Source organism: Sciurus vulgaris (assembly GCF_902686455.1).
Source record: "Sciurus vulgaris genome assembly, chromosome: 1".
Classification (NCBI taxonomy): domain Eukaryota; kingdom Metazoa; phylum Chordata; class Mammalia; order Rodentia; family Sciuridae; genus Sciurus; species Sciurus vulgaris.
Genome location: NC_136461.1, coordinates 29,760,379 through 29,786,967, shown reverse-complemented (window position 1 = coordinate 29,786,967; position 26,589 = coordinate 29,760,379). Strand labels below are relative to the sequence as shown.

At 44.1% G+C, this 26,589-nt stretch overlaps 2 protein-coding genes across 6 annotated transcripts in view; both read left to right on the top strand.

Annotated features, from left to right (window-relative positions):
* MYCL (MYCL proto-oncogene, bHLH transcription factor) overlaps window positions 1-16,598 on the top strand; it is a 37,328-nt gene extending 20,730 nt beyond the window's left edge. For 2 of the 4 annotated variants that reach the window (XM_079113651.1, XM_079113652.1), the window contains exons 3-4: window positions 10,526-11,030; window positions 14,016-16,598. In XM_079113651.1, the coding sequence (XP_078969777.1) occupies window positions 10,535-11,030; window positions 14,016-14,614 (1,095 nt within the window). In that variant the 5' untranslated portion in view covers window positions 10,526-10,534 and the 3' untranslated portion in view covers window positions 14,615-16,598. Of the gene's footprint in view, window positions 1-9,911; window positions 10,156-10,525; window positions 11,031-14,015 lie in introns of those variants that run through there. The other 2 variants (XM_079113653.1, XM_079113650.1) reach the window with 2 other exon arrangements.
* A 9,392-nt stretch (window positions 16,599-25,990) lies between these two features.
* Window positions 25,991-26,589, top strand: part of TRIT1 (tRNA isopentenyltransferase 1) — a 44,920-nt gene continuing 44,321 nt past the window's right edge. For both annotated transcript variants that reach the window (XM_079113496.1, XM_079113495.1), the window contains exon 1: window positions 25,991-26,165. In XM_079113496.1, the coding sequence (XP_078969622.1) occupies window positions 25,992-26,165 (174 nt within the window). In that variant the 5' untranslated portion in view covers window position 25,991. The remainder of the gene's footprint in view (window positions 26,166-26,589) is intronic.

Here is a 26,589-nt window from a genome sequence, read left to right as displayed (position 1 = left end):
AGACAGCTCAATTTAAAAATGAGCAAAGTATTTGAACAGTCATTTCTCCAAAGAAGATATGTTTATAGTCAATAAGTACATGAAAAGATATTCAATGGGTTGGAGATGTAGTTCAGCAGTAAAGTACTTGCCTAGCTTGCATGAGGGCCTGGATTCAATCTCTAGTACCATCAAAAAAATGTTCAGCATTATTAGTTGTTAGAGAATTGCAAACCAAAATCACCATGAGATACGGTTTCATACCAATTAAAGATAGCTATAGTAGTAATAATAGTAACAAACCTGAAAATAACAAACATTGGCAAGGATGTGAAAAAATTGGGACTTTCTACATTTCTGGTGGAAATATAAAATGTTGCAGCCACTGTGAAAAACAGTTAGTATGACCCAGAAATTCCACTACTATGTACATACACAAGAGAACTGAAGACATATATTCAAATAAAACTTGTACGCTAGGGTCTGGGAGTGGTGGCATGCAAGGCCAATTCTCAACACCTCCCTCCTCAAAAAACTTTATATAGACTAATGTTGGCATCAGCATTATTCATAATAGCCAAAAACATGGGAAAAATTCAAATGTCAACTGATTGATGAATGGATAAACAATATGTGACAAATCCATACAGTGAATATTATTCATCCATAAAAGGAATGACATGCTGAATCATGCTAAACATGGATGAACTTTTGGAAACATGCTTCATGAAAGAAGACAAACAAAAAGTCATGTATTGTGTATATATATATATATATATACATATACATATATATATATATATATATTTTTTTTTTTTTTTTTTTTTTTTTTTTTTTTTTGCGGTGCTGGGTATTAAACCCAGGGCCTTGTGCTTCTGAGGCAAGCACTCTACCAACTGAGCTATCTCCCCAGTCCCAGATATTTCTTTATATAAAATATCCAGAATTGAAAAATCTATGAGACAGACAGAAATAAGTAGTCGCCAGGGTACAGGGTTTCTTTTTTGGAGTGATGAAAATATTCTGTATTTATAGTAGTGACAGTGCTTAACCTTATATACTGAATTGCCCTTTAAATGGTTATAAGGGTGAATGATACATCACATGAATTTTACCTCAATTTTTAAATAGGGTCAAGCCAGTCACAGTGGTGCACGCCTGTAGCCCCAGCTTCTTAGTATGCTAAGACAGGAGGATCACTTGAGCCCTGAGTTCAAGTCCAGCCTGGACAACATAGTAAGACCCTCTCTCAAAAAAAAAAGAATTTTTTAAAAATTTTTCCTCAACTTAAAAAGAGAAAAAAGAGAAAATAACAGCATCTGAGAGAGGTCCACAAAGCTTGCCAAGCTGGAAAGCAGACAGATAAGGAACTAGCTGATTTAGCAAAAGGCCAGAGAAAGAAGAAATTGTAACTACTTATGGTAGGAATAGTGAGAAGAAGAGAAAAGTGTCAACAAGAAGCAAGTCCATTAGTGCATCTGAACCCAAGAACAGCTCAGAATAGGCATCGAAGACCTCAAAAGGTAGGTCTGTAGGAAGGGTCCAAAAGGAGCATAATTGAAGTATAAGGAATTCGATTCCTAAATCTCCCCCCTTGACCTTTGTAGCCAGGTGACTGGCCTCTACCAACCTGGCTGGAGACAGTTTGAATTGAGAGGCTCTGGATTTGGAAACACTAGGCACAGCCGAGAATAGGAGTGACAGACTGTACTGAGCTCAGGGGGATTTGCTGAACTATAAGATCCCCTCATCCTCTTTCCCCTCCTGGTTCCCAGAAGACTGGCAACCAGGCTTATAACCTTGCCCTGGTAGGGTAGAGGACATCTCTATAGGAAAATTGAAAGACATGCATGCAAGAGTCCCCTGGTGAAAATGCCAGGTACCTGCCTAAATAGCCCTTTAGTGAAGTTCAATAATCAACACCCTGCATCCCAAACACAAGCAAATGGAGCTTTCAGTTAGCTCGTCCCCTAACACCCCCACATACACACACACACTCCCAGTACTAGGGACAGAACCCAGGGACTCTACCACTGAGCTACATCCCCAATCCTTTTTCTTTTTTATTTTGAGGTAGTCTGGCCTGGAACTTGTCCTTATCCTGACTCAACCTCCTGAGGTGCTGGGATTATAGGTGTGCATTACGGCACCCTGCTCAGTTTTTAATGCCTTAATCTTTAATATAAACAAAAACAGACAGCAAGGATCATCCCACTTTCCATGAAGGCCTCTAACAAAAACCACAGTGCCAAACAAAAGGGGGAGAATTCAGTGGAAACAAAGAAAAAAGGGAGCAAGGAAAACTTTCAAAAGCTGGGTACAGTGGCACATACCTGTATTCCCAGTGACTGGGGAGGCTGAGGCAAGAGGATCGAAAGTTCAACAACTTAGTGAGACCCTGTCTCAAGATAAAAAATTAAAAGGGCTGTGGATGTAGTGATAAAGCCCCTGGGTTAAGTCCCTAGTACAAAGAAAAAAAATTATAATTAACGTAGACACTATTAATAGCCTCAGAGGGAAAAAAGGCAAACAATTATGTTCATAGATAAAAACAGAGGCTATAAATAGGGAACATCAACAACAACCAAAAGTTCTAAATACTAAAAAATATATAATAATCAAAAAAATGTTAAGGCAATAGGATTTGAAGTTGAGAAATTATTCCAGAAAGTCTCACAAAATACACAGGTACAGATGAAAGAAGAAACGAAAAAAAAAAAAAAAAAAAAGATTAGCAGGAGTTTCAGAAAGAAAGGGTGGGAATGAAAGAGCTGGGGAAATTTTCAAAGAAATAGTTGTAGAGTAAATGGATTTCCAGAATTAAAGGCTTAAGGCAAAGAATGCAAAAAGATAATGCAATGCAATTCTGAGACTATCGGGAGTTAAGTGGAATTTAACCTAATGGCACAGTTTTCATAAGGCTGCCCTTGTCGCTGGAGGAGGAGGTCCAAGGAGTTCCTGGAGAGGGGAACCTCAGTTCAGGACAAATGAAGTTGCAGAAATGAACTTAAGGATGAGTCAGTGAGAGGCATAGAGATTTATTTAGGAAAGCAAAGACAAATTCAAGCGAGAATACGGGCCACCCATCTCAAGTGTGAGATGCGCTTTTGGGGTCCTCAGTTTCTTCTTTTAAAGGGAACCTGGTGAGGGGTGGCATGGGAAAGTATATGGGAATGATGTCGATCTGGTAGTCATAAGATGATTTATGGTGGTCTGGCATTTTTCAGGATCATTAGATTGACATGGTCTCCATTATCTGATCACATTGGAAAGTACCCTAGATTAATAGATTTCTTAAAATATATGTCTTTGCTTAATCTATTTATTTCATAGGCTAATTAACACTGCACAAGGTTAATTATCATAAGTAAGCGAATTTCCAGTAACACTAAAATTATGAGTGAAGATTTGTAGATTTCCCATAAATTTGGGAGTGACAGGTCTGGGAGAAGAACTGAGTTGGGGACTGACAAGTCTAGAGATAGAAACTGGCTTGGGAAGAAAAAGTATCTGGAACTTTAACACAAGGCTTTTAGATGAAAGTTATATTTTCCTTGTCTTTCCTTTTGTCTCCTTTCTTCCTATTCTTAATTTCTTTCTATCCTATCTCATCCCTACTCAGACACCAGCTACAAGCTCAGGGTTTCCCAGGTCACCTATATTTCTGACCAGTTTAGGACTTCCCACTACCCCCTCAGTTTCAATAATTCCCTAGAACACCTCCCAAAAATCAGGCAAGTACCCTCAGGAAAGTGGTTACCATTTCATTTCAGCAAAAACAATACAAATCAGAATGAACCCCCAAAAGAGACACATACGGCAAGGTCTTAGAGCATCTGAAATGCAAAGCTTTCAGTGTTTTCTTCCCATGAAATCTTCCTTCTGGCATACTGATGTGCAACACAAAATATTACTATCCAGGAAAGCTCAACAGAGCATCAGTGTCCAGAGTTTTCATTGTACTCCTTACATAAACATGATTGATTCAATCATTGTCTACATGATTGAATTGTGTCCAGCACCCTGCTCAGAGGTCATATGATATCACATGACACAAAGCCACAGTCTGCTAGTCAAATGATAAGTCTTCTAGCACGGATAGCCCCCATGAGGAGTCATCTCAAACTATCTATGGGTCTACCTTGAGACACTTTATTAGCATAATCCATCAGGGAGGCCACCATGAATAATGAAGACATTCCTGATACTTGGGGAAATTCCAAAGATTTAGAGGCTATTTCCTAGGAACTGGAGACAAAGACCAATCAAATTCTTTATTATAACAGACCCACACCAAAGCACATCATTGAAAAAAATTCAGAACTCCAAGGACAAAGAATACATCCTAAAGGCTTCTGGAGAGAAAAACAGGTCATATACAAAGGTTTGTAGATCAAATGATGTCAGTCTTTTCAATAATAACTGTTTGCCAGGAAAAAGAACAGCAATACTTATAAAATTCTTAGGGGAAATAATTTCTAATCTAGTATTCTACACCCAGCCAAACTATCAACCAAAGGTGAGGGTGCAATAAAGACAACTTCAAAAATGCAATTTCAAATATTTTACTTTCCAAGCACCTTTTCTCAGACAGATGTAGAGAATGTGCACCACCAAAGTAGGTAAGTAAATCAAAAAAGAGAAAAAGATGAACTACAGAAAAAAGGGGATCCAACACAAAAAGAGAAGCTGAGGGAATTTCCAGAATCATGTTGAAGGGAAGTGACAAGATGACAATTGTGAAGCAGGCAACAGACCAATAAGTTCAAATTGGAGCAGGAAGACAAAATGTTCCAAGAGGAATGATTCCAAGAAAAAAAAATGTAACTGGTAGATTAATTACCTGATCTGTTTTACCATATGAATTGCTCCCTGTAGCTCTGGTGGGATGCATAGGTTAAATTTATAATAGATACAAAGCAAAAGAAAAATGAGACAATTTAACTCTGATAAAAAGGTATAAGTAGGGTTGGGATATAGCTCAGTTGGTAGAGTTCTTGTCTTGTAAGCACAAGGCCCTGGGTTCAATCCCCAGCACCAAAAAAAGAAAAGAAAAGAAAATGTGTAAGTAAGGGCCAGGCACGGCACGGTGGTCCACACCTGCAATCCCAGCTCCTTGGGAGGCTGAGGTAGGAGGATCACAAGTTCAAAGCCAGCCTCAGAAATTTAGGGAGGCCTGCCCTGAGCAACTCAGTGAAACCCTGTCTCTAACTACAATATTATAAAAAAGGGCTGGAGATGTGGTTAAGCATCTCTGGGTTCAATCCCTGATACCATTAAAAAAAAAAAAAAAAAGTAAGGAAGGAAATGTAGTCAGAGTATACTTGAATAGTCAAAATGCTGTAAGCAGTGAATAAATATTCATTTAAAAATTAATTAGTGAGGCCCTAAGTAACTTAGGTAGATCCTGTTTCAAAATAAAAAGAGCAGGGGATGTAGCTAAATGGCAAAGTGTTCCTGAGTTCAGTCCCTAGTATTAAAAAGAGAAAAGAAAGAAAAAAAGTAAAAATTGAACTACTGGAAGAGTAAGAGGAGACCAAGTGTGGAGGGAGGGAAGGGAAGTATAAGAACTATCTTCTTTTATTATAGGATATCAATAGAAATTTAAAAGCCAGGAAAACAAACAAAACAAAACATCTGCATTGCTCAAAAGTATTAAGAAGAAAAAAAAAAAAAACAGTTTTTGGGACAGGACTCAGAAGTGGCAAAGGCAGGGCAGAAGACTGAATTTTTTTTAACATTGTCATGTGCCTAGTTGATATTCTAAAAAACTGTGCACATGTATTATTGTGATTAAAAATATGTTTTAGGGGTTTGGGAATGTAGATTTGTGGTAGATTGCTTGCCTAGCATGTATGAGACCTTGAGTTCAATCCCCATCACTGGGGGAAAAAAAAAGATTAAAGATACATTTAGGTCTTTCTTCTCTGCCATCTTTCCATGCTGCCATAATGGTGCACATGAATGTCCTAGAACATTCAAAAGGCTGTGAAAAGGAGGCAAATGCCAGGGTTTGGTTGATTTTTGTTTTGTTTTGTCTGCCTTAGGAATTAAACCCAAGGGTACTCTACCATTGAGCTATATTCCTGGCCCTTTTTATTTTTTGAGTCAGAGTCTTGACAAATTGCCTATGGTGGTCTCAAACTTGTGATCCTCCCACCTCAGCCTCCCAAGTGGCTCGGATTACAGGTGTGCCCCATTATGCCAGGAAAATGCCAGGTTCATATTAGATTGTGCTCCCAAGTCATCATCCAGTTTCTGATTGTGATAAAGAAGCAAAGATAAATTGCTAATTTAAATTATTGATGACTATGGAGCTGGGGATATTGTTATGAGCTTCACAGGCAGGCTAAACAAGTGTGGAAGGACCATCCCTAGATTTGATGTACAAAGATCTTGAAAAATGGCAGAAGAATCTGCTCCCTCCTGTCAGTTGGGTTTCATTATACTGAAAACCTCAGCTGGCATCACAGACCACAAAGAAACAAAACAAAAACATACAGGAGGGAAAATCCTGGGATTCTTTTTCCAGGGATACAATAGATAATACAAATAAAATGCTTCAATGGACAAAAAAAAAAGTTTTAAGAAAAATAAAGGAAATTTCAAAAATTTCAGTTAAATTGGATATCCCTAGGGTAGCATTTGTTACCTTGGTGAATTTATCACCATTCTGGGTCCAGACATGAGCTCAGAAACCACAGTTGTTAGTCCTAAAAGCAGCAGCATCTCTATGGAACAGACACACATTAACCAGGCTCATGAGACTGATATTTCAAATCAGATGCCAATTCATTAATTTATAAGGGGAAGTAGGGCTTTGAAGCAGACTGGATCTTCCTGTTCACTGCTGAGTGCATTCACTCCCTGTGGGCGGATCTACATGGGGAACAGAATGGTTTATCAGAAGGGTTGCTTGGTGATCCAGAACATGAGTGAAGTGGGGGATGAACTGGACGGCTTCAAAGAATGATGCCTCTATCTCTCCTCTTCCTAGACCAGCATTTTTTTGTCCCCAGAGAATGCTATGATGGAAATTGCTGGAGATTACCTTAGCAACTCTCCCTGATCTCTGGCTTCCTTGGCTGCCCTCTCCCTCCTGACTGGCACTTTCTTTAGTTATAGCAATACTTTTTTTTTTTTTTTTTTTGAGATGGGGTGATCTATATTGCTTAGGCTAGCCTCCAACTCCTGGGCTCAAGTCTCCTCAGTCCCCCAAGTAGCTAGGATTATAGACACATGCCGCTGTGCCTGGCACTACATTAATACCTCTAATCAGGCTATTGTCTAGACTGGGCCAGAGAGTTATTGTCTCTACCAGGCAAACTGGCACATCTCTGTGCTAAAGTGTTACAGGTTTGTGTTTAGTCAATTAGGCAACACATTTACTAAACACCCATGCATGATATACTAGGTTCTGTTCTAAACTCTGGGGTTATGATAGTGAACAAAACTGACATTTGTCCCTGTCCTCATTGAGTTTACAGATGGCTGAGGAAAACAAATTAAACAAACAATTAAAAGTATGCTAAGTGAAGAAGCAGCGCAATTCTCAGAAGACAAATAAATTGCTTTTTCCCTACTTTTTGAGATGAGGGTATCTTTCCAGTTTAGCACAGAGATATCCTAGTTGCCCCTAGATATCACCTACGAGAATGAAGAGGGACCACCGAGTAGGGGCTCCAGGGTAAAGAAGGCCCATAGATTACAAGCTTCTCATGAATTCTATACCACAAATTCTCCCAATAAAGCAGTTTTTTGCTTAAATGTAGATAAGGCTCGTTTCTCTTTTTTGTAACCAAGAACCCTGACTGATATCAAACTCATCCTAGACACCTGTAAACCAGACAGCAAGTCACCAAAAGGCAGCCCAATCCTTCTGCCTTGAGGCTGTAATCAAATTTAAGAACATTTTCTGGGGTCTGGGTATGTAGCTTACTGGTAGAGGGCTTGCCTAGCATCTATGAGGCACTGGGTTCAATCCTCAGCACCACATAAATAAATAAAATAAAGATATTGTGTCCATTCAAAACGTGTGTGTGTGTGTGTGCGTGCGCGCGCGCCTGTGTATGTTTTGGGCTTTCCAGTTTAGCACAGAGCAGGGCATATAAGCTGTCTCAATACAATCTGATTGGCTAGGTCAACTAGCAAGTCAGTTCACAAGTATCTGCCAGAAGTCCTTCTAGGTGCAGGAATTACAAAGCAAGTAAGAGTTCCTGCCTTAAGGATGTTCCACATGCACCTTAGACCCAAGAACTCCAAAACTGAGGGTGCAATCTTCCCTGCCTTCTCTTCCCGACTCATACATCAACTCACACCTCAAGGTTCTCTGCTCCAGCCTGCTGGCATGCCAACGTGAGTAGTTTGGTGTTCGTGGACCACAAAGGTGGTAAGAAAGAGAGGGAGAGCATGCAATCAGGCAAGGATAGGCTGACACCCCACATTAGTGCCAGTTGAAGAATTCTATATATATTGGGTACTATCCTGAGTTACTTGCTCTGGGCTTAAATCTCAGGAGGTAGTGCACCAAGATGGCAAACACTAAAGGATTATGCGTCCATCACACGACGGAATTATATGTTCATCATGTTGGCCAGAAACAGGCGCAAAGCTTTAAACAGCAAACGACCAAGCAAGGATTTGAACATTGAACAAAGTTTTCCGACTCCCAGACCTCTCCCCACACACTTTTTTTTTTTTTTTTTTTTTTGTACCGGGAATTGAACTCTGAGGCGCTTAACCATTGAAATACATCCTCAGTCCTTTATATATGTATTTTTTTTTATTTTGAGATAGGGTCTTGCTAAACTGCTTAGGGCCTCACTAAGGCTGGCTTTCAACTTGGGATCTCTTGCCACATTCTATTTTCTATTTCTATTTCCTATTCTATTACCTATTTCCTCTACTATAAAAACTCCTATGAGTGTTGTTTGTTTTGTTTTGTTTTTGAGGGAAAGGAGAGATGTGAGCCCTGACGTTGCCAAGAGGGAAAAATGTCCCCCAGGGGCGGAAGTTAAGCCAGTGCTGTTAGCCTCCCTCTTGGTGCAATTTCCTTCCTTAGGTGTTGTATCTTCTTAAACCCTCCCCAATACCCTGTGAGGTATTACCATCCCCTCATTTTATAGGTGAAATCGTAACCTCAGAAAGGTTACGTTGCCCCGGGACGCGGAGGCACACCCCTATAATCCCAGGGGCTCCGGAGCCTGAGCAGGCAAGAGGATCGCAAATTCAAGGCCAGCCTTAGCAATCTAGGGAGGCCCTAGGCAACTGAATGAAGCCCTGTCTCTAAATAAAATATAAAAAGGGCTGGGGATGTGGATCAGTGGCTAAGCTCCACAGGTACTCCACCCCCCAAAAAAATTATGTTGCAGGCTCCAAAGCCCAGAATCCCCCACCACTTCCCCTCGCTGCTGTCCGGGTTTGGGCCACCGAGCTAAAGAAATGAGCTAACGGGTGATAATGCAGACGCCGGAACAAGCTCCAATTCGGGGCTGCGAGCCGCCAGGTGGCGTGGTCGAAGTGCAGTTGCCGATGCTCCCCCACCCCACTATCCCCTCAGTCATCCCGCGGCTGGTCTGACGCACCTGAACCCAGCAGGGTGCGCCCGGGGAAAAACGCTGGGGGGGGGGGGGGGGGGAAGTAGCCTTATTCCTAGCCCGAAGAGGCCGGCCGGCAGAGCGGCTTATTCCGCCTGCCGGGATCCGCGAGCGTCTTTCTAAGGAGTCGCTCCTCTACCAGGCGACCGCGAGGCTGCATCATCTCGCCTCCAGCCAGCTCTGCTCTGGAGCAATTTATTTGGAGGCTACAAGGCATAGAATAGAGCCGGGGAGGGCAGCCAGGAGGTGGGGACGTCCCCACCTGTCGACTGGCGGGAGAGGGGCGGATCGGGGGCGGAGCTTGTCCCTTAGGACCCACCTCCGGGTCCCGGAGCCCCAAGCGTGCTACGAGATATAAGGCAGCCGGGAAACAATGCGCCTGTAGCTCGCGCTCCCGCGCCGATCCCGGGAGCGTCCGGGCCGCCGTGCGCAGGCGAGGCAGGGAACGTGCGCGCGGGGGACGCGCTTGTGAGTGCGGGCCGCGCGCTCGGTGGCGCGCATGTGTGTGTGTGCGGGCTGCCGGGCTGCCCCGAGCCGGCGGGGAGCCGGTCCGCTCCAGGTGGCGGGCAGAGGGAGCGAGGTGAGGCTGCGGGTGGCCCCGTCACGGGCGCAGATCCTGGGGGGCGCGGACAGGCGGCAGGCTGTCTTCTGGACACAGCGCGCCCCTGCCCGACCTGGCCGGGCCCTGAGAGCTACGCTCCGGGCGGTGCTGGCAAAGTTTGCTTTGAACTCGCTCCCTGTAGCTTGGTCCGCGGCGTTGTGATCGTCTCCTCTGGGCACTCTGACCCAGGGCCAGGCTTCCCGGGAAGCGAGGGCAGGGCGCGGGCAGGCTGCAAGTCGGTGGGGTTGGGGAAGGACGAGAGCCCCGGAGCCGCCTGTGCGGAGGGACCCGGGTTGCCTCTTCCCTCCGCCCGCACCTCAGTCAGCACGCCCCTCCTTCCCTCCCACAGGGAGCGGACATGGACTTCGACTCGTACCAGCACTATTTCTACGACTATGACTGCGGGGAGGATTTCTACCGCTCCACGGCGCCCAGCGAGGACATCTGGAAGAAATTCGAGCTAGTGCCGTCGCCCCCCACGTCGCCGCCCTGGGGCTCCGGTCCCGGCGCAGGCGACCCAGCCCCTGGGATTGGCCCCCCGGAGCCGTGGCCGGGAGGGGGAGCCGGGGACGAGGCGGAATCTCGGGGTCACTCGAAAGCTTGGGGAAGGAACTACGCTTCCATCATCCGCCGTGACTGCATGTGGAGCGGCTTCTCTGCCCGGGAAAGGCTGGAGAGAGCAGTGAGCGACCGGCTCACCCCTGGCGCGCCCCGGGGGAACCCGCCCAAGGCGCCCGCCACCCCGGACTGCACTCCCAGCCTTGAAGCGGGCAACCCGGCGCCCGCCACCCCCTGTCAGCTGGGCGAACCCAAGACCCAGGCCTGCTCCGGGTCTGAGAGCCCAAGCGACTCCGGTAAGGACCTCCCGGGGTCATCTAAGAGGGGGCCTCCCCATGGGTGACCAAAGCTCTACAGCTAAGGTCAGGCACTGCTTTGCTCAATCCTTCTCTGTTGCCTCCCCCTTTTCTGCCTGAAGCTGCCGGTGTAGCCCCCAGCAGTGTCTGTCTGGCACGTGGGTGTGTTGGTAAACAGTTTGGAGAAGTGGGGAGGGAGCCAGCGTCCCTTCGATGATGATTGGAGCCCCGGGGGACAAGGGAGACATAGTGAGGATTGGCGCTTAGAGAGGACAATACTAGGGTTGGACTCTAGGGGATTTCTGTCCTTGGGAGGTTGGAAGGGGTCCCTTAAGAGTCACTCCAAGCTTGAAGCTTTTTGTTGCCGCCTATTTCCCTGGGAAACTCACACTCCCCTTGGGAGAGAAGAAACTGAGGAGCTTTTTGTGTAAAGCAGAGCCTTCATTCTTAAAAACCTAGGTCTCCTGCCTGCTTTACTTTAAAATGCCAATAATGCCCTCTCCTTGTGCCTCCAACTCCTTACCACTTGTGCATTTTCATCATCACTCCATGAGACAGACCGGAGAAATGAAGGTTCCCTGTTAAGAGATGGAAAAAATGAGGTTCAGAGATAGGAAATCACTAGAAATGAGGCCCAGCTTCCTGCCATCCAGTCAACTTCTTTTCCTAACCCTTCATCCCAGTCAGACATCACTTCCTTGATGATTAGAGAGTCTTGGTGGGTACTTATCTGAGAAGGTTTACACCGTGCTTGCTGCTTTGGCCTAAGATAGAAAGGTATTCTAGCTCCCTCTGAAGATACCTCTGGGCTTCAGCTACTCCCTTGTATTCAATAAATATTCACTGGCCCTACTTATGCCAACCCTCTGGGCTTTGTACTGGGATCATGGCCTAGAGCTCCAGTCCCTCCTCCCCCATCTTTGATACAAGTGCAAACTTTGATGAGGGCAGACTGGAGCATCCGGTGCCACTAGATTACATTCTTATCCCAACCTCTTAGATCCTTGTATCCATGAGAAATAGCAGAACGGATGCTCTTGTAGAGTGTAGACCAAGGCTAGCCTACACACCTACATAAATCAAGACAGAGAAAACTCACTGTAGCTTTTAAGCATAACTTCTATGTGAACATTGAGAAGGAATTAGGGAATAGGGCATGGAAACTGTCATACCCTTAAGGAAGAAAATGAAGTTAACAAGAAAAATTAAGTCACTTTTTCCCCCTTGCCTCCCTCCCAAAGATCACTGTTTTGGATCCACTGAGTTAAGGTTATTTTTAACCTGCTTTTTGCTACACCCAAGAGCTTGTTTCTTTAATGTCTGGAATGAGAACTTGAGATCAATAAAGATGTATCGCTACAAAGGCTGGTGGAGTGGTAAAGTGGAAAGAGCATTGTTTTTGAAGGCTAATTTCGAGATCCAGAACATTATAAAGGTGATATGTGAACTTCGTGATCTGGACTGTTTCCCCCTTTGCAGACAAGAGGGTTGTATTTGATTGTCCTACTGAGGGTTTTTACTGGGTAGAATAAGATGCTACTCTCTGAAAAAGAGGATAGTGTCTTAAATTTTTTCTTTCTTAGAGCCATCCCAGCCATGAGGTTTGACACTGAAAATTGAAGGTTTGGGATGTAGGGAAGCCTCTTAAATCATTTTCTGACCTGCCCTTTAACCTGAACCTGTTTGTGGGCTCCTGCTTCACTCTCAGGCCACATGGCCTAGAACAAAATGCAACAGATTGCAAACAATAAGGGGGGGCGGGGAGTGTGATTGACGGCAGAATCCAGCCAATAGAAGCTAGGGGCTGGGTAAAACAGCATTCCAAACACAGCTCAGCCAGCCAATCACAGTCTTTGGGGCCAGGAAGGCTGAATGGTCAGGTTTTATTAATGGAGAAATAATGCGATTGTCCACACAATGGAAGCCTTCCTGACAAAGGGGCTCAAGCTTCCTGATATGCAAAAGAGGCTGAGAACGGAGCTCTTCTGTTGTCGGGTGGGAATGCATTAAGGTGGCCTTCTGTGTGGGGGCTGCCAAATGTAGAGAAGCTGGAGGGTTTTTCCCCAATTGTCTCTCCCCGGGTTGGGTTAATCTACAGACCTTCTAGCCAGGGAATGGTAAGGATACGTCGAAGTGTCTCCAGATACCTGGTATTTTGTCTGGGTATCTGGGTCATTCTGCTGCTGCTCATTCTCTCCCTCTGGTACAGGTTGCTTGGAAATGGTCGCTTGTACCTTTGTGAAGTTCCTGCAGCTTTCCCGGACCTGCGATTATGTTTCCAACTCTCTTCTGGTCCAGGAAAGAGAGTCGGGTGGGGGACCTATAAATGATGGATGACGTTAGAAACCCATTGAACCCAGGAGCAAAATGCTCCTAGGGGAAAACCTCTCCCTCCCCTCTGTGGGTGAGGAGGGATGGTTGTTACTCTCACTCTCTGAATCTTCAACTGAAAAGATGGCAGAATAGAGAGGTGGGGAATAATAGGATTTATAACTTGTGAAAAGTAACAATTCCCAAGTGCAGGCTGTGCTGGGCAGGAACAAAGGGCAGCTCTGCCCACAGACCCCTCATTTACAATTCTGATGGGGCATGAAAGAGCCTGACTGGGGAAGATCTTTATAGCTAAACTTTGTCCCAGGCCGGTAGCTCTTTCTCTCCATCCCCTCAGTGGGGGAAGGGAGAGCCTTTGCAGACTGGGGGTTGTTGGCTTGGGTCTGCCTTTTGTTCTTATCTAAGCCTTGCTGTGCAAAAGGAAATTGGAGAATATTTTCCTTCTTGCCTATTTCCCCTTCTTTCCTTCACTCTGCTCTTACCCTATGAATCAGCTGTCTTTCTCCTAACTTCAATTTGTAGATAACTAAATTGGGAAAATGTCATCTATCTTCCTAAGTCCCAACATAGCTAAAGCTGTAGGACCTATGTATGTTTCTCATGGGATGTTTTTTTTTTTTTTTTTTTTTTTTCTTGATCTCTCCTCTTGGACAGAGTGTGAAGAAATCGACGTTGTGACAGTGGAGAAGAGACAGTCTCTGGGTATACGGAAGCCGGTCACCATCACTGTGCGAGCAGATCCCCTGGATCCCTGCATGAAACACTTCCACATCTCCATCCATCAGCAACAGCACAACTATGCTGCCCGTTTTCCTCCAGAAAGTTGCTCCCAAGAAGAGGCTCCAGAGAGGGGTCCCCAAGAAGAACCTCTGGAGAGAGAAGCCCCTGAGGAAAAGGAAGATGAGGAGGATGAAGAGATTGTGAGCCCCCACCCTGTGGAAAGTGAGACTCCCCAGTCCTGCCACCTCAAACCTGTCAGTTCTGATACTGAGGATGTGACCAAGAGGAAGAACCATAATTTCTTGGAGCGCAAAAGGCGGAATGATCTTCGCTCCCGGTTCTTAGCTCTGAGGGACCAGGTACCCACTCTGGCCAGCTGCTCTAAGGCCCCCAAAGTAGTGATCCTGAGCAAGGCCTTGGAATACTTGCAAGCGCTGGTAGGGGCTGAGAAGAGGATGGCTACAGAGAAAAGGCAGCTCCGGTGCCGGCAGCAGCAACTGCAGAAAAGAATTGCGTACCTCAGTGGCTACTAAATGACCAAAAAGCCTGACTCTTCTGTCTTACAAAGACAGTTTATTTTTTAACCTCCCTTTGCCCTTTAGTAATTTGCACATTTTGGTTACGGTGGGATAGTCTGAACAGTAGATCCCAGAATGCATTGCAGCCAGTGCACACACAATAAGGGCTTGCATTCTTGGAAACTTTGAAACCCAGCTCTCCCTCTTCCCTGACTCATGGGAGTGCTGTGTCCTCTCTGGCGCCTTTGGCTTCTCAGCAGGCAGCTGACTGAGGAGCCTTGGGGTCTGCCTAGCTCACTAGCTCAGAAGAAAAGGCTGACAGATGCTATGCAACAGGTGGTGGACGTGGGGGGGGGGGGGGCCAGCCTGCATGAAATCGCACACTCTGCAGGAGCTTTAGGCTAGGAAAGGATGCTACCACTGGTGTCTCTGGGGGTGATGCAAGGACAGCTGGGCCTGGATGCTCTCCCTGAGGCTCCTTTTTCCAGGAGACACACGAGCTGCCTTGGGTGAAGGCAAGCTCACAGACTTGAACAACATGGACCATTACCTCACTGTCAGACACTTTACAGTACCTGAGGAGTGCAGACGTTTAGTATATATTATGATGTTAGGTGATACCCGTCTCCCTACTCTGAATGCTGCGACCTTGAGAACATTTAAAGAGCTTGGCCTCAGATTCTTTGTCTTAGAGCCCTGTGGTCCCTCTCCTCTGAGGGAGGGACCTTTTTGTCCTTACTTAAGGGACTTTTTTTTAGCTCATTCTGCCTTTGTTATGCAATGGGCTCTACAGTGCCCTTTCCCACAGGTCAGGAATATTTCCCTTAAGAAACAGGAAAATGAATCCTGGCTTGGAGCCTGGGGAAGGCTTGGAGTCCTGGCTCATGAACTTGTTCCCTGCCCAGGTGTTTTCCAAGAGGCATTTGAGGCCCATCTTGGGAACTTTTCTCAAGGCAGGTATCAGGCACCTCAGAAGGAAGCACTCTGTAACTCTTCCTCTTCCTACATGCCTCTCATCTCAATCCTTGACTCCGTTTGAAGTTCTACTGGAACCGTGCAAACCTGTCCTTCTCATGCAACTCCAAGGAGCTGGCTGGCTCTGTAGCCACCAGCCTGGTTCTCTGCCAGTCTGACATGAATCAGATCTTTTTCCCAGAATCTGGGTCTTACCAAGGTTCTGAGGCGAGCCATTGGGACTCATCCAGTGCTCCAGAAGGTGGACTTACTTCCTGGTGGGTCTTAAAAGCGTCTGTAGGAGCTCTGTTTAGCCAACCATGATGGATTTTGCCCCAGCTGGACTCTGTAGCTCCAAGTGAAATCCAGGTGCAGCCTCCAATCTGGGAAAGTCACCCAACCCAGCAGGTGTCATGTGGGCAAGCACAGGAAGCCCTCAGCCTGTCCTAGAAGAAGGACCAGACCCTCTGCTGACCAGGACAGCAGGTGCCTTTTGGCTCTGGTTTTAGAAGTGGGGGAAGGGGAAAGGAAAGCATGATTTGAGGCTCTGTAAAACCAGCTGCTACTTCTAAACCTACTGTCCATATTGATTTCTTTCTGAGTTTGCTTCCTGGCCTCAGAAGCCCAGTGGATGTTTTGGAACTAGCCACTCTACCTTCTGGAGCTGGATTTTCAGGAGCCAACTGACTTCTGGAATTGTCTTGGGAGGACAGGTGGGGAGTAGTTACTGATGTCTCACCTTAATAGCTTGTGTTTTATAAGCTGCTGCTGGGTATTATGCTGGGGTGAGTCTTTTTTTTTTTTTTTTTTTTTTTTTTTATACTGTATTTTTGTATGCATTTTGCAAAGTGGTGTTAACTGTTTTTGTACAAGGAAAAAACAAACAAACAAACAAAAACCTCCTGGGCAATTCTGTTGCAAGGGTCCGATTTTATTTTGAAAGGCAAGTTTACCTGAAATTTTGTATTTAGTTGTGATTACTGATTGCCTGATTTTAAACTGTTGCCTTCTGGGATATCTTCTAATAAAAGATTTCTCAAATATGTCAGAGTTGTGGCAGCTTATGCAATGCCAGTCCTCCTGAACCAAGAAAAGCTATTTCAGGGTAGCCACAAGTGATCCAGATGGCTGCATTTCTCTAACCATGTTGCTAACCTGGTCATTCCACTCTGGGTTCCTAAAATGCCATTTCAGACATGTCTAAACAATGTAGGCTCAGTACTTGGTGAAAACGAAATTCTCTTGTGAATTGTAAAGAGTGCTGAATTTGTACTTTAGAAGGCTTGAAATCCCAGCTCCACCACTGCTGTGACCTCTTAGCTCTGCCTTTCTGAGTTCTAGTTTCTTTTACTGTGAAATGGGAATAAATGCTATTTCACATAGTTTTTGTAGATTTAAATGAAGTAGATTTCAAAGTGCTTTCTAAACTATAAAGCCTTATATTCTTTATGTTTTTACTTTTCTCTGGTACTGGGGATTGAACCCAGGGCCTTGCACATGATAGGGCTTTGTTCTACCACTGAGCTGTATCTCAGGCCCTTTTTTGTTTGTTTGGTTTTGGTCCTGGGGATTGAACCTAGTGGCGGGTACTTAACCACTAAGCTATATCTCCAGCCCTTTTGATTTTTTGATTTTGAGACACGGTCTCACTAAGTTGCTGAGGGCCTTGCTAAATTGCTAAGGCTGGCTTTGAACTTGCCATATTCCTGCCTCAGCCTCCCTCAAGCTGCCCTGATTACAGGCATGTGCCACTACACCTGGCTAGCTCAGACCCTTTTTATTTTGAGACAGGATCTCCCTAAGTTGCCCAAGCTAGCTTGAATTTGCAATCCTACTGCCTCAGCTTTCCAAGGTGCTTGAATGGGACTGTTTTTGTTTTAGTGGTGCCACGATCTTTTTACAGGATCTTTTCAAGATCTGAGAATTTTCATTGCATTGTGACTTTTTTCTGCCTTTATTAATGACAGGAAAATGAAGGCTCTCTTTCCTGCCCATAGTTCTCATAAACTTGCTATGAAAGCTACATGGGAGAAATAACTATGGCTTTTCCTCATGAGGCATTGCCTAATTTCTAAGTGTTCTGCTCACTCTTTCACACTGTGCCCCACCAACAATTTCAGGACTACAGATGAGCAAACTGAGGTCCTAGGAGTAAACAAAACTAACCAAGGTCACAAGTGAGTTGGGGTTTGAATCCAGCTCTGCTTATCTCCAGAGCCAGAAGTCTTAACCACTACATTATAATTATCAGCTTGCTTGGTCAACAAAGGGTGTATAGAGGAAGTAAACATGGAATTCCATCACTTTAAACTGCTTGCTAGAACTGTCTTTGAGGTCATTGTGCCTGGCACTTACTGGGATGAAATAGAGCAAATGTTCCATGACCAGCTACTATGTAGCTTTTGTTGTAGGGTTAGATAATCTTGCTCCAAAGAGGCCTCCTCTGGGAATGGGGGGAAAAAAGTTGCTGTTTGGAAAGGCAACCAGCATTACATGAGAGGCCTCTCTGCCTCCACTAATTCCACCTAATAGCTGAAACCCAGGTTGGTCTTGCTCACCCTAAGTCCTAGGGTCAAGAAACTACTCTACTTCCTCATATTTACAAGGGCCCACTCACCACAACTTGGTAAGTAAGCAATATCTGCCATATGGCACTGTCATACCCAGGGAGTTTTCTGCTTAAAGTATCAGTCGAATCTGGATTCCAAGCTGATCAATCTCTTATCAGGTAAACTTTCCACTTGACCCCACACTACCCCTAGGTCACAAACCCAGAACTGAAGTGGGTGTTTTATAAAAATAGACTTGGAATAATGGAAAACATCTTAAAACTCCCAATTTATCTTTTTTTTTTTTTTTTCTCAGTGCTGGGGAATGAGTCCAAAGCATGCTATCATTAAGTTACACCCCCAGCCCTATCCTCCTTTCTTGAGGCCATTTATCTTCCCCCTTTTTTGGTCATTAGTGGGGATTGAATCCAGGACTTTACATTTTGAACATGCCAGGCTAGCATTCACCACTGAGCTACATCCCCAGCCCAAGTCCTTTTATCAAGAGACTAATTTGTAAGACTTTTCTCCCTTTACTGGACCGCCAAAGAATTCATGGGCATTCAATAAAATGGCTGAGACTTGGGGACAGGCACCGATGCCAGTTGTTTGCACATTTTAATCCTTAAAATAACCTAGTGAACCAATGGTGTCAGGCCCATTTCACAGAGAAGCAAACTGAAGTTCAGATATTTAAACCATTTGTCCAAGCCCACACAGCTAGTACCAGCTGCCTGGCTCCAAGTTTCTGCTCCTTTTGAGTCAACTCTGCTGAGAAATGAGTGGGAATAAAGCCATCTCCTGGGGGGAAGGGAGGGTGTTTCTGGAATGTGAAGTATTTTAAGCTCCTTCCTAGCTCATTTTTACAGACTCCTACCTCTATCTTTGTCTGAAAATAGCCAGGAGTGTATTCCTGGGCTTCAGTGAACAATTTCTACAAATCAGGTTTGCCTCTGAATAGTACACCTAAGGGGCTGCATGCCCAACTTGGCATGTAGACAATAAGGGGCGGCTGAGATGAGAAGTCATACTTGATATGGGGAAGAGAGGCCATCCTCTCCACAAAACAATAAAAGACTAAGATGCATGCTTAATCTTGTCTCTAATGGCAATTATTTTGGGAGAACTGAAACAAACTGAATTTGTCTGAAATGCTTCTAAGATCAGGATATTCCAGAATATTCACTTTAGAAGGGGAAAAGAGAATGAAGATGCCTTTATTGATCTGGAAGGTGATAGGAGTGACAGATATTCCTTTCTAGAAAAGAAATAAGCAGTTGAAGCTGGACGTGTTGGTGCATGACTGTAATCTCAGTGATTCTGGATGCTGAGGCAGAACGATCACAAGTTTGAGGTCAGTCCCAGCAACTAAATGTAGTCCTAAGCAGCGTAGCGAGACCCTGTCTCAAAATAAATATATATATATACAAAAGGGCTGGGAATGTGTTTTAGTGGTCAAGCACCCCTAGGTTCAATCCCCAGTACCAAAAAAGAAAAAAAGAAAGGGGAAAAAAACCAAACAGTTGTGAGATGATTGGTGACTGGGTAACTGGGGAGGAAGAGGGCATCTAAATGTGTCAGTTTAAGTTCCCTTGGTGTGTGGGTGTTTCTACTGTAAATCCAGTGGACTGCTTTTGTTAATGTTTATTTATTTAGAACTACTCACACCAAAGGGATCAATTGTATTAATGTTACCATTCCCTTGGCAAGGAAATGTAAACATGTTCTTAAAGTCTCTAATCAGGTGCATTATTAAACAAAGAGCTTCGGGTCCAGGGGTCCAGTGTGCCTGAATTGCCTTTAAACTTCTGGGAAACAGTATGGTTAAGTGGTCACTCACACCCAATGAATCTCAGTTCCAAGTCTTGACTGTACAGTTTTCTAGTTGCATGACTTTGGGCAAGTTACTAAGTTTGTCCAGCTCCAGCTTTCCTATCTATGAAATAGGTATAAATAAATAGGACCTGCTCTGTTGAGTTGGTGTGAGCAATGGTAAGTGCTCGGTAAATGATTAATCTTCTTTAAACTATATTTACAAGTCACACCTAGAATACAGATTAGTCATATTTGAAAGGTGATGGACAGAAAGAATTGGCAAAACAAATCTTCTCAGAAGGAATCTTTAAAGCAAATGGCTACACACATTGATACCTCAAGTTGTGGCAAATCATTAGAGAAGCAGCAACCAGGGTTTGGGGGAGATTGAGATAGGCAGAGAAGGAAGGGAGGGCAAAGATCTGAGCGGCTGGTCCCCAGTGTCCTTGGCCCATTATGTGCAGAAACTGTGTCTTTAATATGTTAACCACACAAACTCTCTAATGCTCTTCCTTGCACACTGGTGGAACCAACTGACTCCACCCAGTTATTAAGTACTCAAAAGCAAATCTTGTTAAGGCAGTGATTCTCAATCATGAGTGTGTCTGTGCACCCCCAAGAGTCTCCTGCAGTAGATCAGGGCCAGGAATTTGTATTGTTAACAGGCAAGCAGGGTGGTGGACTCATGAGTCCATCCACACTTTGGAGAACATGGGTATAAGTGCATAGAACAGTGCCTGCAATGATAAATGAGGCTACAGTTTCTTCCCTCTGAAAGTTTTTGAGCTTGCAAAGATATTTACAAAAAAGGCAATATATGTGTCAAATAAGGGTTACAGCTTGGAAGGGAGAGAAAATTTCATTTGCTGGAATCATCAATAAAGCTCTTATTGGAAATTGCTCAAACTAGAAGTACAGGCCAGGTTTGGCTAAGTGAAGAGAAGGAGGGTGTCCTAGGTTGCAGGAACAGCTATGGTGAGGAGCAGTTGGGAGGGATATATCAAATTAGGGGAGAAGAGAGGAGTGTGGTATGATCTGGTTTGCTAACTGGGTAGTCTGATTTTTTACCAAATGAGGACTACGCTAGGTTTCCAAGGGAATCCTTTCAAAAGCAAACATCCTCTTGTGATTTTTTGAAATAGAGAAGTCAGGGGAAGAAACTGAGGTTTAGAACACAATGAGATTGGGGTGATGGGGTCATCCAAAACGAAGCACCCAACAGAAAGTTGGAAATGTCACCTTGGAGCTTTAGAAAGGGGTTTGAATGGAAGACATCAACTTGAGGCTTAAGATATAAAGATAAATAAGGATCTGGGCTTATCTGGGTCCATGCCTATAATCTCAGTGACTTTGGAAGCTGAGGCAAGAGGATTGCAAGTTTGAGGAAAGTGTGGGCAATTTGGTGAGAGATCCTATCGCAAAATAAAAAATAAAAAGGACTGGGAATGTAGAACACCCATGGGTTCAATCCCTGTACTGCCAAAAACAAACAAACAAACAAACAAACAAACAAAAAAACTAAGACCCAGAATGAGAAGTCATCAAAGAAGAGGAGAGAGCTGGAAAAAGCCATGAAGTTAGAACTGGAAATAAAAAAGGGAACTCTATTCTCTTTCTTCCCTTCACTTATTTTCAATAATTTTGATGTCCCACATTTGAATTGGTCAATCACCAATGGAAACAGCAATTCATCAGAACAGTGTAAGATATTATGATTATTCACAGACACTGTACTGGGGGGAATAATGCCCACCCCACCCTGGCCAAAATTCACACCCTGCCAGAACCTGTGAGTGTGACCTCATGTGTAAATAGGCTCTTTGCAGGTGTAATCAAGTTAAAATGAGGACATACTGTATTGGGTGAAGTGAACCCTAATCCAATGACTATTGTCCCATCCCAAGGAGAGGGAAGTCCAAACAAAAATACACACAGAGGGAAAAAGACCATGTAAAGAGAGGGTAAAGATGGAGAACATCACAAACTAAACCAAGGAACATCAAGAATTGCTGGTAGCGACTAAGAGCAGAAAGAGGCAAAGAAGAATTCTTCCCTAGAGGGAACATTGGCAACAGAGCCTTGCAGACAGATTGATTTCAGACATCTAGCCTCCAGAACTGCCAGAAAATAAATTTCTGTTGTTTTAAGTCACTTCGTGTATGGTAATTTGTTATGGAAGCCCTATGAGTCAAATGGAGGCATCAAGTTCATTGTGAATGATCTCCCACAGGAAATCTTTTTTTCCCCTTTGGGATATCTAAGAACATAAGGTCTGGGCTGCAGGCTGCAAGGGTATCTAGAGGTGCCAGGGATTGAACCCAGGACCTTGTACTTGCAAGGCGAGCACTCTACCAACTGAGCTACATTTTTCAGTCCGAGTGTTCAATTTTGACCCAACTTTCGTTTCTTACCACGGAGATAGATGTTTCAGTCCTCCCATGGCACATTCTTCTTTTTGGTCTAAACAGCACAGCATCCTCTAAAATTCCATCTTATGTGTTTGAACTTCCCAGGTGATCTGCTGTAAATCAACCTTCACCTTTTGCCTTTCTCTTACATGCTTCTTTTTCTAAAAATAATATAATAATTTATTTGTTTACTTATTTTTGGTACTGGGTATTGAATCCAGGGATGTTCTACCTCTGAGTTACATATCCAGCCCTTTTTATTTTTTATTTTTATTTTGAGACAGGATCTTACTAAGTTGTCCAGGCTGGCCTCTAATTTGTGATCCTCTCGCCATAGCCTCCTGAATCACTGGGATTACAGGTATGCACCATCACACCTGCCTAAAAATAAATTTATTTAAAGTATGCAGAGAAAAAAATATAATAAATATTCATGGAATCATCACCCAGATTTTTCTCCCTACACCTACCCTTGCTTTCTTTCTCCTTTCCTCTCTTTTTTTTTATGATATTCCTATGTCCATTCCACCCCACATTCTGCTCCCAATTTCTTAAGGAAGGTGAGGTAGATGCAGAAGGACCCACCCTGACTACATGCCTACTCTGAGGATATAATACACACACACTGAGGATGAAAATTAGGTGGCTGACACTGGGCGAAGTGGCACATGCCTGTAATTCCATTGACTCGGGAGGCTGAGGCAGGAGGATCCCAAGTTCAAAGACAACCTCAGCAATTTAGCAGGGCCCTAAGCAACTCAGTGAACCCTGTCTTGAAATAAAAAATATAAAAAAGGACTGGGAATGTGGCTCAGTGGTTAAGTGCCCCTGGGTTCAATTCTGGGTATCAAACAAACAAACAAACAAACAAACAAAAACAAAAAGAGGGAGAGAAAGAAAATTAGGTGGCTGACTGCTGAATTTCAGAAAGACAGGCAAGGAATTAATACCCTCCAAGTAATTTAATATTACTAACACCTCGTTCCTGTCTTTCACATATGTTCTTAGAATGAAACTATATTGGTATTTTTACCCTTAAAACCGGAGTTTTTGGGCTGGGTATTTAGCTCAGAGGTAGAGTACTTGCCTAGCATGTGTGAGGCCCTGAGTTTGATCCCCAGCACTGCAAAACACAACATCAATAAACTAAGAAACTAAAATTTCTTTGCTCACAATAATCTATATTGCATGAAGTATGTTGGAGATGGGCTTCTATAGTCTTCTTTTCTGAAAATATACCTACATTTTAAGTGAGAGATTCTCTTCCCTTCTGAGACCCCTATCGGAAGAGAGTAATCTACTTCCCATCTGGCCTTATATAAGAGAGCGAGGAATCAAGACCAGTACCTGGACATGAGTACAAATTGTTTTCCTGACTCCTTTTGCCGCCTTTTGTCTTCTTATTGCCCTGTAAAGCTTCCCACTAGAGGGTTTTATGTTGTTGTTTTAGAAATACTTATTAACTTCTGGTCATATACTTCAATTTCCTAGTTTTCTCTTAAATGTGATGCCTCTGATTAGAATTTCAAGTTACAGATTATCTTTCAGGAACTCTTTTTAGTATAATTTAGAGTTCAGAAGATCATTAGGAGACAAGCAGAGATAAACAAAACAGCCTAAGGTATTTTTGAAGATACGTTCCTATTTTCTTTTAGTTTTACTTGTAGAAATGCAATGAATGGAAATGGTACTATGTTTTTCTCACTTCTCCTCATTTGTTTTGGATCACAGACTTCATTCTGATTTAGGAGTCTTTACTGCTCAGCATTTCAGTGATAATTCTCCCCATGGTCTACAGGATCCCTGTTCTCCTTGTTTCTATAGCAACAGTCCTGTGTTGCTTGGCTAGAAGTAATTTTCTGCTGCTGTGGTGAAGCCCTATTTTTTTCATTCCTTTCTCTCTGGTTGCCTTGGTAACTAGCCTCTTCCTCTTCTGGTCTCTTGGTGGTAAATTCCACCCCCCCTCTTTTTTCTCTCTCTCTAGTAACAGTCACCTGGTCATGACTTGGACAGTGTTATCCCATCTGTTGGTGAGCACATTCTGTCATCATCAGGTTGTCATCATGAAATCAACCTCCCTTTTCCTTTATGTCCATCATTCTCTGGCCTGCCATCTTTCTGGAGGTTGTCATGGTAACCATACCCTCTGAAAGTATCCAGGCAAAGACTCTACAGTTAACAACCATCATGTGAGAGTGTCTGCCAATATGAGGCCACACATCTCCATTTTAAATCCAGCCCCAGGCGGGTATCACAAATTGGAGAGAACGTGGCTTTTGATAAAGCAGGCTGGATTGAGAAAAGGAAGTACTGGACACCCAGAACTGGAAACTGATGTTCCTCCCAAAACAGGAGGCTACAAGGTTCAGGAAGGGATCTGCGAGAGTGGCCATTTTGCCAAAAGAAATTCAAGTGATAGAGAAATGTATTGACAATTATTCCAGGTAGGCCCATCATATGCTCTAAATTTCCAGAGATCACTCATTCCTTTGGCACAAGGGATCCTGGTTTGACCTGAGAGCTAGGCAGAGCCAATAATAGGGAGAAATAAATCGTAACTTTTTTTTTTGGTAGTGTTGGGGATAAAGCCCAGAGCCTTGCACATGCAAGACATCCTGAACACTGATTAAACTCTGATAGACATCCCCAGCCCCAAAACTCTTAATTTGGCTAATGAGGGATTGTCACAATAGGTATATAGGCACTTTTACACATTACTAAAAATTTCTCTGCCTTTAGACTGCTCTTATGTCTTTAGGGAGGCAGATGGGCTGTTAAGATTATAATAATACAAAGTGTTCAACAAATGGTGGTTGTTATACTCTGCGGCATTGTAGCAGGGACTTTTCAGACATTTTCTCCTTATGGTAACACTGGAAGAATACTGAGGTTAAGAGCTGGGTGTGTAGCTCAGTGGTAGAGCATCTGGGAGGCTGGGTTGTTACTATTTTATCCTTTCTGCCTTCCTTCCATTTCCCCTTCTAATATTGTGGGTTGTTGTTTATTAGCTTGTTTTTCTGTTCTCATCCTATCTCTTTCATCCTTTGGTCAAGGGGATGGAAAATTTTGTCCTGCTTTCTGATTGTGTTTGAGGTTGTAGTGTGGGATGAAATCAGCAGAGCAGCCGCCCTTGCCTGAGGACTGGGCAGACCTAATTCTAGAGAACGTCACATCATTAAGCTTACTAGAGCCAGCAACAAATAGGAGAGTCATTTTTCTGTCCATTTAACGATTATTGGGTGTTTATTCGCTACCAGATACTATGCTAGGCACTAGAGATACAGCAATAACCTAGGCAGGACCGTCCTTTGCCATTGTGGAACTTACAGCTACAAGTAGAAGTCAGACAATAACCAAGAGGCCAATAAACAATTTTTATATTCTAATTAGTGCTATGAAGAAAAAGAATTGGGTGCCGTTAAAGAAAGAATAATAGGGACGCCTCTATTTTAGATGGGGCTGTCGTCCCCCTTTTAAGAGAGAAGGTAGTTGAGGTTCTGATGCCAGCTAGCTTATGGCAATCACGTCGCGAGCCTCCTGAGTTGGGACCTTTGTCCGGTTGCTCCCTTCTAGTTTAGCATCCTCCCTTCAGAGCCTGAGATCCGCGCCGGCGCATTGACTGTTGCCATGGGGACAGCCTCCGGCGCATGCGCAAATGTCGCCAAGATGGCGGCGATGGCGGCTGCGCGAGCAGTTCCTGTGGGCCCTGGGTTTTTGGGCCTGCAACGGACACTGCCTCTGGTAGTGATTCTCGGGGCTACTGGCACTGGCAAGTCCACCCTGGCTTTGCAGCTAGGCCAGCGACTTGGTGGAGAAATCGTCAGCGCTGACTCCATGCAGGTATGACAGTGCGTCTGACCCCGGGCCTGGGAACCCCGGAGGCCGCGTGCAGGCCTCTGGAGGAGTGGACGTCCTGTCGCGTGGTGGTAATGGGTCAGCCGGAGGCTTGCGGGGCACAGAGGCTAGGTGAAGGGAAACCATACTTGCTAGGCGTCCACCATATACCGATGCAGTGCCGAGTGTTTTTCATTCATGAACTTCTCACGACACTGTAGTTTGGGTACATACTGTAGGTATCTTTCCATTTACAGATGAGAGTGTTGGGGGGAGAGGAAACGACTTGCCCCATGTCACATAGCAAATAAATGTAGGAGTTGGTATTTGAACCTAGAAGGTTGACATATGGGCGTCCAATAAATATCATTTTAAAAGAAAATTATTGCAGAGCTTTTGCTATAATTCTAACTTTAACCCAGTGAGACCA